The sequence below is a fragment of the Benincasa hispida genome, chromosome 6, assembly GCF_027475165.1.
Source record: "Benincasa hispida cultivar pf3 chromosome 6, pf3_genome.v1.1, whole genome shotgun sequence".
NCBI classification, from domain to species: domain Eukaryota; kingdom Viridiplantae; phylum Streptophyta; class Magnoliopsida; order Cucurbitales; family Cucurbitaceae; genus Benincasa; species Benincasa hispida.
In genome coordinates this window covers 48,307,073-48,320,259 of record NC_143483.1, presented here as the reverse complement: position 1 = coordinate 48,320,259, position 13,187 = coordinate 48,307,073, and the positions used below count along the sequence as shown (strand labels likewise).

Below are 13,187 nucleotides of genomic sequence, written 5' to 3'. Positions count from 1 at the left end.
ATACATAAATCAACATCATTAGGAATATACGTACCTGGACCTGATGACAAGTCTGACTCCTGCACTGGAACCGGCAGTTCTGGTTCAACAAGTGACACTGCTTCCTTCTTGAGATTCTTCCTGTAGTACGTTTTCCAAGGAACTTGATTGGTAGGAAGAACCAGACTATCATACTCAAGACTAGGTTTAGACAAGGTTTGAATGGGCGCTGACTCTAAAGGAATAGCATAAGATGACCAGTTAGTCTCTTCATTTATGTTCTCCCCCTGAAGATGACTAACAGGGAAGAACGACTGATCCTCGAGAAAGGTGACATCCATAGAGACATAGTATTTTCGAGATGACGGATGATAGCACTTATATCCACGTCGATGGAGTGGATATCCAACAAAGACACACTTATGAGCACGAGGAGTAAATTTCGTGCGGTTTGGACCATGGGAGTGAACAAAAGCAACGCAACCAAAAACTCGAAGAGGAACATCAGAAATCAACCGAGTAATAGGAAAAGACTCTTTAAATAATTCTAAAAGGGTATGAAGATTAAGAATACGAGAGGGCATCTGATTAATGAGGTGAGCAGCAGTAAGAACTGTATCTCCCCAGAGGCATGATGGAAGGGTGGCGGATAATATAAGAGATCGGGCTACTTCAACTAGATGCCGATTTTTACGCTCAACTACTCCATTTTGTTACAGAGTGTAAGACCATGAGCTCTGGTGGACAATACCTTTAGAGTCGAGAAATTCTCTGAAAGAGGCATTAAAGAATTCTCGCCCATTATCACTTCTTAAAGTCCCAATCTTTGTTTTAAATTGAGTTTCGACAGTTGTGTAAAACTGTTAGAAAACAGAGGACACTTCAGATTTATCAGTGAGCAGGAAAACCCAAGTGAGACGGGTGTGATCATCTATAAACGTGACAAACCACCATTTTCCCATGGAAGTAGTAACCGGTGAAGGACCCCATACATCACTATGAACAAGAGAAAAATGACTCAAGGGTTTATAAGGCTGAGAATGGAAAGAAACACGATGTTGCTTGGCACGAATACAAACATCACAATTAAAAGAAGTACTAGCATTACAAAATAAATGAGGAAATAAATATTTCATATATTGAAAATTCGGATGTCCTAAGCGAAAATGCCATAACATAACATCATTTTCAAAAGCAGAGAAATTTAAAGACATAAACCCCGATTGGTGATCATTCCTAGAGGAAGCCTCGTCAAAAAGGAAGTAGAATCCCCTATCGTGCCAAGCAGTGCCAATCGTCATCCCCGATTTCAGATCCTGAAATAAAACTGAAGCTGGTGAGAAAATCGCTTTACACCTCAAATCTCTTATTAGTTTACTGAAAGATAACAGATTATATGATATTTTAGGCACATGTAAGGTATCACGTAGAATTAAACCATGAAACGGAGAGATATTGCCCTTTCCTGCAACAGGGGCAAAAGACCCGTCTGCAATTCGAATCCTCTCATTACCAGCACTCGGATTATATGACATAAATAACTCTGAGGAACTCGTAAGGTGATCAGTAGCCCCTGAATCCACAATCCATGGTTTCTTACCATTTACACTAATTAGGCCAAAAGAAGGAAAATTACCTGACTGTGCAATTGCACTCACCCCAACTGTACTCGAGCTGTGTTTACCGTCACCAGGAGATTTCTTCTGAGTTTGGTCATCTACTGAATCACTTGCCAGGGCACGACTAGTATTAGATTTGTCATGAGGCTGTCGTCGCCTGCTATTTGGGGGCTTCCCGTGTAATTTCCAACATTGATCCTTCGTATGCCAAAGCTTTTTACAATGTTCACAAACTGAAGGAGGTTTCTTATCACCATAAGTACTGGACGGCTTGGCAACGAAAGCGGCTGCATCAGTAGTTAAGGTGGTATTATTCATGGCACACGACCTATCTTCTTCCAGCCGTATTTCAAAACAGACTTCTCGAAGTGAAGAAATCGGGCGCTGGCCCAAGATCCGACTATGAACCCCATCAAACTTTGGATTTAATCCAGCCAAAAATACATAAACACGATCTGCTTCTTCAATCTTCAAATATTGGGCCACATCCTATGGACAATTCCAGACAATTTCTCTACACAAGTCCATTTCCTGCCACAGCATCAACAGTTTATTAAAATAAGAGGTAACATCCATAGACTCTTGTTTGGATTCATGAACCTGTTTATGGAGTGTATATAGCCGAGAGGCATTCTGTCGTTTAGAATATAGATCTTGCGCCGCCTCCCAGATATCCTTGGCTGTGGCAGCATATAATAACGGTCTTCCTATCTGGGGTTCCATACTGTTCACCAAGACAGACCGTAGCAACGAATCTTCTCCTTTCCAAATTCGTTCTTGTGGATCACCTGGGGCCGGCTTTGGAATTTCCCCTATCAAATATCCAAACTTGTGACGCCCTTCCAAGGCCATCCAGATCGATTGAGACCAAGAGAAATAGTTTTGGCCATTTAATTTTTCTCCAACGATAAATCCTGCAGAATTACCCATCGAACCAGATACGTAGGAAACGTTAGGCACTATAGGTAATGAGTTTACCGGATTTTCTGAATAAACCAGTTGAGGATTTGCATCGAACATCGTATCCAAATAAAAAATCTGCTGTTGCAGGTAAGCCAACCGTTGTCTCACATCATCTGGGTAACGAGCTGAACCATAATTGATTGGAACAGGTGCTAGTTGCTCGGGCTGCTCGAGACCACTGCTGTTGGATGTGAAAAAACCATCAGGTCGGCTGTTGAAGGAAACCGGATCACTGGGTCGGGCCGGATGGGCTGAAAGTGGATCAACTGGTGCAAAAAACTAGACAGATGAGCTTTCGGGCCGGGCTGAGCTCTCGGGTTGGGCCAGCCGTGGGTCGGATCAGAGGTCAAAATTAAAAGATCGCGGGTTGGAATTAAAAGCTGCGTTCTCGGGTCGGGCTAGCCTAGGGTCGAACCGGTTCGGGTCAGAATTAAAATTAAAATGCCGGGTCTGGCTGGTCTACCCTGGTTCAACCCGAACCGGTCCGGTTTGCTCCAAACCGGTACTAACCATAATCAGATCATCACGACTCCTCTGCTCCTCGCCTCCGACGCTGCTCACTCTGCCCTGATAGCTCCGATCGACGGTTAACATCTCCTCACGGCCAGCTTGTACTTCATGTCCGAGACCGCCAACTCTGCCATGAGCGCCGCCGACTCTGCCATGATTGTGATAGCTCCGATCATGAATCGTTGGTTCCTCGCGGCCGGCTCCAGCTCCGATCGGATTCTGACTAGTTTCAGAATGGTGATACCCGATCGGTTGAAGGCGATTTTCCAAGGATTGTACCTGAACGGCAGATATTAATTCCGATAGGGCATCCTGAAAACATTCCTTTACCGCTGCTCAGATTGCCGTTCTCATGTCAAAACTTGAAGACCCATCAACAGAGGAGGATTGAGGTTGATTCTCTTCCATAACGGCTAGATTTTCGTCACCGCGCTCTGATACCATGTTAAAAATAGAGAATAGGGAAGAAAAGAACAACAAGATTACGTGGAAACCCTAGTGCAGGGAGAAAAACCACGATATAAAGTCTTTTCTTATTTGTTTTTAAACTGATACACTAAATACACAAGGACACACTATAAATCGATAGTAGGAAACCCTAGAGGTCTTACACAATTACATAAATGCCCCTAGGTTAAAAACCCTATTTCCAATAATCAGGATTCAAAAGGTAAGCTAATAACTAGGCAAACAACTAACAACAAACTAGAACAATAAACAATTGAAATCAAAATTACAAAACAATTACTAATTATGCTACATTAAAACAAAACCGTGTGAGACAACAAAGGGGCAAACGAAATAAAAACTCAAAGATCTACAAGAAGCACCAAAGTTTTAAGTGACCTAAGAAAGGAACGTTCAACACAGAAGTACAAAAAGATGCACTGGATATTAATTCAATGTCCAAGCAACACGCATCCAACCCTTTAAACTCATGAATACGTTGTGAAAGTTGATTAAAAGACCATTTGCACTCATGAATATATTGTGAAAGATAATTAAATGGAACTTTTAATAAAATTACCTTGCACGTAACTCTGAACTAACTGGGTAGGAATTTTATAATCTGCAATTGAAAAGGTCTTCTCCTTCCCTATGGCTTGGGCTTCATCATTAATGTCATGTCCCAAAAATCGACCATGTTCAGATGGTTGAAATTCAGAGGTATTGTTTCCACCATCAAGACTAATCATGATGGGATTCTCTAAACTAATTTTGGCAAAACGATTTACTTTTTCATTTAAGGTGGCTGAAAAAAGCAAATTCTGCTGCGAGAATTTAAAACCTGAAGTTGCATTATCCTTATTGACATAAATATTCTTCCTTGAGCCCAAATGATCCAATATTTCCTCAACTTCTTTGCCACATCCTAATTCAAAAATTCTGTGTAGATTCACGAGTTTTAAGTAAAAGAGTGAAAAATAAAAGAACTAATCCAGAATGCATCGTACCACAAAGCAGAGAGTAACAATACCTATCTGCCTCATCAAACACTATCCAATGCAAATTTGAGTACAAAAAGGATGATGTATTCTTTAAGTGATCCAAGAGCCGACCTGGTGTTGCAACTAAAATTGATATACCTGAGCACAGAACATAAAAAGTTTGATATGTTAGTCATAGCAGAACAGTTCACGAAATGGGAAGGGTGTATATTTTTCTTTCTTTAATGGAAAAACTTGACTTCAAAAGAAATGAAACAATACATAGGCCAACAAGAAAAGGAAAAGGCGACAAAACGAGCCAATACCATCCACAGTCAAGGAGATATAATCATTTCTAGGGTTAGCTTCATTTTACAGAAAATTCATAAAACACTTTAACACATTAGCAGCTCCATTAACAAATTGTCTAAGAAAAGGGAAGTTTACTTGGAATCAATAAACATTAGATAGCTTTAACACCATTAAAATAAAGCTAACCACCCTCCGTGTTTTAGCTTTACCAAACTTTGGTAAGCCTTTCGAAGTTGCTGTCGATGCTAGTGGTGTTGGAATAGGAGCAGTGTTATCCCAAGAATCACACCCTATAGAATTTTTTAGTGAGAAACTAAGTGAACCTCGACAAAAATGAACAAGAATTATACATACGCCTTAGTAAGAGCCTTACAATATTGGAAACACTACCTTATAGGTAAAGAATTCATTCTACTAACCGATCATTATTCCCTCTAGTTTTTTCACTCACAAAAACATATTAGTAGAATGCATGCTAGATGGATAATATTTATCCAAAAATTTGATTTTGTAATAAAACATACCTCGTGTAGCACCAATAAAGTAGCTGATGCTTTAAGTGGAAAGTCATCTCTACTAACACTTCTTCAAGGCACTATCACAGCTTTTGATCACCTACCCACTTGTTATGAACTAGACCCTGACTTTCATACAATTTGGCAGCAGTGTAATACACATTCTGCCCCTAATGGTTATCATTTGTTTGACAATTATCTCTTTGCAGGTAATTTGTTATGTATACCTCAAGGGTACTTAAGAGAAGTCATCATACATGAAGCTCATTCTAGTGGATTAGCTGGTCGTTTCGGTCGAGATAAGACCTATATAATGCTGTCTAAAAAATTCTTTTGGCCACAAATTAGAAAAGATGTAAATAATTTTGTAAAACGATGCTTTGTGTACCAAACAACAAAAGGCCAATCTCAAAATACAGGACTTCATAGCCCTCTTCCAATTCCCCAAAACATTTGGGAGGATCCCTCTATGGACTTTATCCTTAGTCTCGAGGATTTGATTCTATTTTCGTTATTGTTGATAGATTTAGCAAGATGACTCATTTTATCCCTTGCAAGAAAACCTCAAATGCTTTAAATATTGCTCAAATGTTTTTTCAAAAAAATCGTACGCTTACATGGAATTCCCAAATCAATAGTATCAGACAGAGATGTTAAATTTATGAATTTTTTTTTTTTTTGGAAAAGCCTTTGGAAGAAGTTTGGAACTCACTTAAAATTCAGCTCAACAAGCCATCCACACACTGAGGTGACAAACAGAAAATTGAGAAATCTACTTCGATACATTTGTGGAGAACAACCAAAAAAATGGGATCTTGCACTCTCACAAGCAGAATTTGCATACAATAACATGCAAAATAGATCAACAGGGAAGTGCCCTTTGACATTGTTTATAGTCATCCTCCTAGACAAACTTTTGACCTGACTAATTTACCTTCTTCTGTTGACAACATGGTGGACAGAATTTAAAAGATACATGAAGAAGTTGTGAAGAAACTACCAGCTGCCAATACAAAATATAAAGACAAAGTTCATGCCCACTGAAGAAAACAAACTTTTCAACCTAGAGATCTAGTCATGGTGTACATTAAAAAATCAAGACTACCAGCTGGAAGTTCTTCCAAACTAACCAACAGAAAGTTCGACTCATTCACAATACTAGAAAAATTTGGAGAAAATGTCTTTCGAATAGATCTACCTACATCTATGAACATTAGCAACACATTTAATGTCGCTGATATTTTTCCATACTACGCACCTAATGAGTTTCAACTTTCATCATAAACTCGAGGACGAGTTTAATTCTCAGAGGGTCGAATTGATGTAGGGACATTTTAGGAATATTATGTAATTTCCATTTGTATTAATTTGCAATTTTAATTTATTTTCTTATTAGTTTAGGTGTGAAAACACCCTTACCCTTTGGGTCTATTTAAAGAGGTTTTAGGATTAGAATTAGTTAGTTAGTTAGGTGTGAAACAACCCTTTCCCTTTGGGTCTATTTAAAAGGATCATGATAGTACTCGAATTATATATCCAGAATTTAGGCTTATTAGCCAAGGAAGTCGAGGCCCTCCTCCCCCTCTACAAGCTCTCTGAGCTATTTTCAATACAAGCCAAAACATGCCTAGACCTTACCCTCCTTATTCCTATTTATAGCCACAGCCTAACAACTTAATAACAGAATGATAATGGAATAATCCTAATAACAAAAAAGATCCCTGGTCCCCACAAATCCCCTATTCATTTTGCATTACATCATTTTGTCCATTCTGCCCTTCACCTTGCTTGTTCTTCTTTCGGACGTATACCTTCTTGATCGGGGGTCTATCACTACCCACCCCCCAAAGAGTCACCTTGTTCTCAAGGTGAAAATTAGGGAATTGTTCAACAATGAAGGCCATTCTCCCACGTAGCTTCCTCTGAAGACAAGCCCTCCCACTAAATTAACACTTCAAAATATGTAGGGGAGATCACAGTAGTGCCAACCTTTCGAACGCCCAATACTGCTAGAGGTTGCAAATGCAGCTCTGTATCATGCTGCCATGTCTGAGGGGTGACAATCCTTGGTAAGATGGACCCGATTGCCTTTCGTAATTGAGACACATGAAAAACTGGGTGATTGTTCACGTGGGCTGGGAGATCGAGTCGGTATGCCACTGGACCGATTCGTTCGTTGATCTTGAAAGGTTCGATGAAGCGAGGAGCTAGCTTGGGATGTTTGTGGATGAACAATGTGCCTTGCCAATATGGTTTAAGTTTAACATATACCCATTCATTGATTTGGAATTCCATTTCTCACCGTTTGGCATCCACGTAGGCTTTCATCCATTGTTGTGTTCGTTCAAGCGTGACCTTTAACTGAGTTAACATGTCATCTCTTTCCTTCAAAAGGACATCCACCTCCGCAACTACTGCAGTGCCAGCTTCATAGGAAATTAATGGGGGCACCGAGCGACCACAGACGACCTCAAAGAGTGAGTTTTTTTAGTTAAGTGTGGTAAGACATGTTGTAGTTATATCAGCCCAAGCTAGCCATTTTGCCCATTTAGTCAGAGTATCGATGGTAAAACATCGGAGTACGCTTCCAATCCTCGGTTTACGACCTTTATCTAGCCATCGAATTGTGGGTGATATGAGGTGCTTCGCTTCAATTGGGTTCCCCCCATTAACTTAAATAACTCTTCCCAGAACAAACTTGTAAATATCTTGTCCCTATCTGAAACGATGCTTCGAGGTGTTCCATGTAATCGAACCACCTCACATAGGAATATGCCGGCCATTGTAGCTGTTGTGAAAGGGTATCGGAGGGCGATGAAGTGAGCATATTTCGATAACTTGTCGACCACCACCATTATAGCGTTGTGGCCTTTTGACTTAGGTAGGCCTTCAGCAAAGTCCATGCTAATGTCATCCCAAATCAATATTGGTAACGACTCCAACAGCCCTGCTGGCGCTAAGGACAAATACTTAGCTTGCTGACAAACCAAACAATCACCCACGAAGGATCGTATAGTCGCTTTCATCCCTTTCCAAAAGAACTCCTTTTTGAGACGATACATTCGAACTGTCCCATTGTGTCCTCCCACAAGATTATAATGGAATTCTTGGAGTAAGAGAGGGATTGTAGGGGAATTCGTGGGCAACACAATAATGTTTTTATAGAGCAGGAGGTCCCCTTTCATAGAATACCTAACTAGTGTTGGTTCGCCGGCTCTAATAGCCTACCGGATCTTCTTCAATTCTTCATCTTGATCGACTTGGCTACAAAAGACAGCTGGGTTGACGTTGTCCACACAACTTAGAGCTGTTAATTCAACGGTTGTATGTACTTGGGATAAGGCATCGACAGTTGAATTATCCAAGCCCTTCTTGTATTCAATGACAAAGTCGTAACCAATCAGCTTCGCCACCCACTTCTGATATTCACCCGCGATCACCCATTGTTCTAACAGAAACTTAAGACTCTTTTGGTCTATTTGTACTGTGAATCGACATCCTAACAAGTAGGGTCGCCATTTCTGAACTGCCAACACAATGACAATTAATTCTCGTTCATAAATTGCCTTCAATCGGTGTATGACGGGTAGAGCATGACTGTAAAAGGTGAGGGGTCGGCCTTTTTGCATTAATACAGCTCTGACTCCTACCCCGGACGCATCTGTCTCGACCACGAATGGCTGTGTGAAGTCCAGAAGGCCTAACACTGGAATCTTAGTCGAGGCCTTTTTCAAAGTTCCGAAAGATCTTTAGGCCTCCTCGTTCCATAAGAACTTGTCCTTTTTGAGTTGTTGCGTGAGAAGGAAAGAAATGAACCCGTAGTTGCACACAAACTTCCGGTAGTACCCTGTTAAACCCAAAAAACCCTTCAACTGTTTCATCGTTGTTGGGGCTGGCCATTTTACCATAGCTTCAATTTTAGATGGGTCGGCTACCACCCGTTCAGCTGATATTACATGACCAAGGTACTCAATGCTTGATGTCGCGAACGTGCATTTCTTCATATTAGCCACTAGTTGATTTTTAGACAAGACTTGCAGCACCATGGTAAGATGGTTTACATGTTCATGAGCAGAAGTGCTATATATTAGGATATCATCAAAGAACACTATTACAAATTTGCATAAAAAAAAGGCATAGGATATCATTCATTACCGATTGGAATGTGAAGGGAACATTCCATAGGCCAAATGGTATCACCAAAAATTCGTAGTGCCCCTCGTTCGTCCTGAAGGCCGTTTTGTAGATGTCTTGTTGTGCGACTCGTATTTGATGATATCCAGATTTAAGGTTGATTTTGGAAAATATTACTGCCCCTATGAGTTCATAAAGGAGTTCATCCACAACCGGAATGGGGTAGTTGGCAGGGATCGTTGCTTGGTTCAATGCTCTGTAATCAACACAGAACCTCCAGCTACCATCCTTCTTCCTTACCAACAAAACCGAGCTGGAGAAAGGGCTAGTACTTGGTTGTATGATGCCTGTTGTCAGCATTTCTGCTACTAACTGCTCGATCTCGTTCTTTTGAAATTGTGGATATCTATACGGCCGAATATTGATCAGTCCCTCCCTTGATTTTAACTCAATCATGTGGTCGTGGCGCCTTAATGTTGGTAACCCCTCCATTGGTCTAATCATTGATTGGTATTGTTGCAAGACTTCCTGAATTTCAAGGTATCCGCTGGCCATTTTACAACTGAGGGAATCGTCTTCTGATAGGATTCCTATTGCATCCAACTCGAGGAGAATCCCTTGACCTTCCTTCATCATGTGTTTCATCATGGATTTTAATGAGAACTAGGACTTTACTAAACTTCGGTCCCCTTTCAAATGTACCCACTATTCACCCACTTGGAAATCCATCTCCGATGTGCTCGTCACATTCCACGCGCCCGAGGGTCATGAGCCACTAGACGCCTAGTACCACATCGGCATTGCCCAGAGGTATAGGAAAAAAAAATCGTTAATGATAGTTAAATTAGGAAGGTTAAGGACTACACCTTTACAGATGTCGTTGGTCTAAACCGATTTCCCTGTGCCAAGCATAATTCCTCAGTTGGAGGTGGGTGAACAAGGAAGGTTAAGTGTGTTGACCAACTTTTCATCAATGAAATTATGGGATGCTCCACTGTCAATCAATACTACTACAGCACTGTCCCCTACCGTGCCCATCAGTTCCACTGTCTTTGGGGAGTCGATTCCGGCTAAAGAATTAAGGGATAATTCAGCAATCTCGATTTCAATTGGGTCTAATATAGTCGAGTGGTGCTCCATGTTTTCTAACGTAGCTGGGGCAATTCCTTCAGCACTCTCTGGTTCCACACTCTCTTCAGCTACAGCCTCTACTTCCTCCTCATCGAGGTGGATTAACAGATTCAGCTCCTTTTTACAGCAGTGGCCTAGGCTATACCGTTCATCACACCGGTAAAATAGCCCCTTGTCTCTGCGACTTTGCATCTCGCTATCAGAGAGCCATTTGTAGTTGTAGGCCAGGAGTGTCTTGCCATTCACGTCTTGCAGTGTCACCGAGTTTAAGGAAGCTATCATGCTACGGCTAGGGTTAAGGGAAATTGTATGGGCCATGGGGGTATTATTTAGGTTACCTTGGCCCAATGTTGAACCCATACCCGGGGTTGTAGTGGACCCGATTGTTTTGACCGGTTGGCTTGGGCTTTGGCTTCTGCTTCCCCACTTCTTCTTGTGGGCTTCTTCCGTATCCTCAATCAGCTGGGCCATTCTCATCTTTTCTTTAATACCCACTAGCTTAAACATTCGCATTTCAACTTGGATGTCTTCCTTCAACCCACTAACAAACTTACTCTCCAGTGTCTCGTCCGATAAGTCCTTCAATGGCCTTGAAAGTTGCTCAAACCAACGCCGATATGCTCTCACTGTCCTTTCCTGTTTCAAGGTCAAGAATTGGGCTCGTTGATCTTCTTCTTTTGCCGGCAGGAAGCGCAAGAGCATTTGCTCTTTGAAATCAGCCCAACTCTCCATTGGCGTCCGCTCTTCTTCCCAATGGTGCCACTCCAGCGCTTCACCATCTAAACACAGCACCGCAGCTTCAATCTTGTCCTTCTCTGACAAACGATTGACAATGAAGTAGCGCTCCACTCGATGGAACCACCCAAGCTGGTCGTCTCCCACTTTTCCTTTGAAAATCGAAATTTCGAGCTTCCGCAAACGCATATCGAACAGAGGTGCCTCCTTTTCTCTACACGCCAAACTTTCTTTCTTATTGCTTCCCTCGCCCTCTGGGTGTTTCCCTTTGTCCGTCACTGTCCACTCAGACGAGCTGGTGTCTTCCCCCTTCCCTGCAGAGTCCCTTTTCTTTGACCATGTTTCAAGCATGAGCAACATCTTTTGCTCCATCGTTTCACCCAACATTTCAAAGCGTGTTGTCATAACGTTGTCCGTTACCTGTTGCATTTCAGTAAACCGTTGATCCATCCGAGCCTCCATTCCTAGTTAGTTGTTCCTCGATTGCAGAAGTTCAAGCTTCCATCTTCTTCACCATTCCCCAATGACCATTGGCTCTGATACCAAAGTGATAGTCCTCGGATTATATATCCACAATTTAGGCTTATAAGCCAAGGAAGCCGAGGCCCTCCTCCCCTTCTACAAGCTCTCTGAGCTATTTTCAATACAAGCCAAAACATGCCTAGACCTTACCCTCCTTATTCCTATTTATAGCCACAGCCTAACAACTTAATAACAGAATGATAATGGAATAATCCTAATAACAGAAAAGCTCCCTGGTCCCCACAAATCCCCTATTCATTTTGCATTACATCATTTTGTCCATTCTACCCTTCACCTTGCTTGTTCTTCTTTCAGATGTATACCTTCTTGATCGGGGGTCTATCAGATCATTGTCTACAATTCTATCATCATCAATAATACTCTACTTCAAAATTTTCTCCAAGATTTGAGTCTACACCATAAGCTTTTCCATTTATACCCCTCCTTTGGTATTGCAATATAATTGGGGGTCTAACACCTACCCTCCATAAATTTTGGAAACAAATCCACATTATACCATTTATTTCCATAAATGGAAACGGTTATCATTATTTACCAAGTTTAATAAAAGTTTACTTCAATAACTTCAATATCCTATCTTAAGATTAACTTTAAAAAAATTAAGATATCAAAGTTTGATAAAATTAACTTCAATGTCTTATCGTACTGAACTTAGTACTAATAATAAAGACTACTTTTAAGATTTACTGAGTAGATAGATTAGTATGGACATATGAAAGCACAAGGAATGAAATGGAACGAGACTCAAAGTATACGGACTAAAATGGTATTTTAACCTAAACCAAACCAAACAACAAACCGACCAAACCAAAAAATCATTTCACAACCGTAATTATCACCAACCAATTACTATAATCATAGCTATGAAGTCATTAGGTTAAAACTTTATTCATAAATTTTATAAATGAAATTTCTTTTCCAAAAATACCAACAAATACATGTACATTATCACGGAATAAGGCTACCTTACACCAAAATGAAATATTCCATAACTTGAACTTAGAGTCTCCTACCTTTTCGCAACCTCGCTTTCTCCTTAGATCGACTTTCCCCACCTGTGATGTAACCGGGGACAATCCAATGATAACTTTGTATTAGTTTTTGTAGACTTTCATAGACCTGCATGCATAGCTCTCGCGTTGGTACAAGAACCAACGCTATGGCCAAAAGAATTCGTTAGACTCAAATATACGTGGGAGGTATCAAGCATACGTGTGAGTGAAAGAGAGTTGAACAACACTAACAATGAATAAATTTCTCTTTTAGCTTGCTTTCTCCCGTTTGGTATCAGGGTTTTGCAATTCAATTTATATCTTTTA

At 40.8% G+C, this 13,187-nt stretch overlaps 1 protein-coding gene across 2 annotated transcripts in view; it reads right to left on the bottom strand.

The window, feature by feature from the left end:
• The window catches only part of LOC120079960 (P-loop containing nucleoside triphosphate hydrolases superfamily protein), a 52,885-nt gene that overhangs the window by 34,479 nt on the left and 5,219 nt on the right, over positions 1-13,187 (bottom strand). For both annotated transcript variants that reach the window (XR_016530147.1, XM_039034441.2), the window contains exons 5-7: positions 12,882-13,025; positions 4,549-4,657; positions 4,099-4,457 (exon numbers count right to left, since the gene is read on the bottom strand). Coding sequence is in view for 1 of the 2 variants with exons in the window: in XM_039034441.2 (XP_038890369.2) it covers positions 4,099-4,457; positions 4,549-4,657; positions 12,882-13,025 (612 nt within the window). In the remaining variant the exon portion in view is untranslated. The remainder of the gene's footprint in view (positions 1-4,098; positions 4,458-4,548; positions 4,658-12,881; positions 13,026-13,187) is intronic.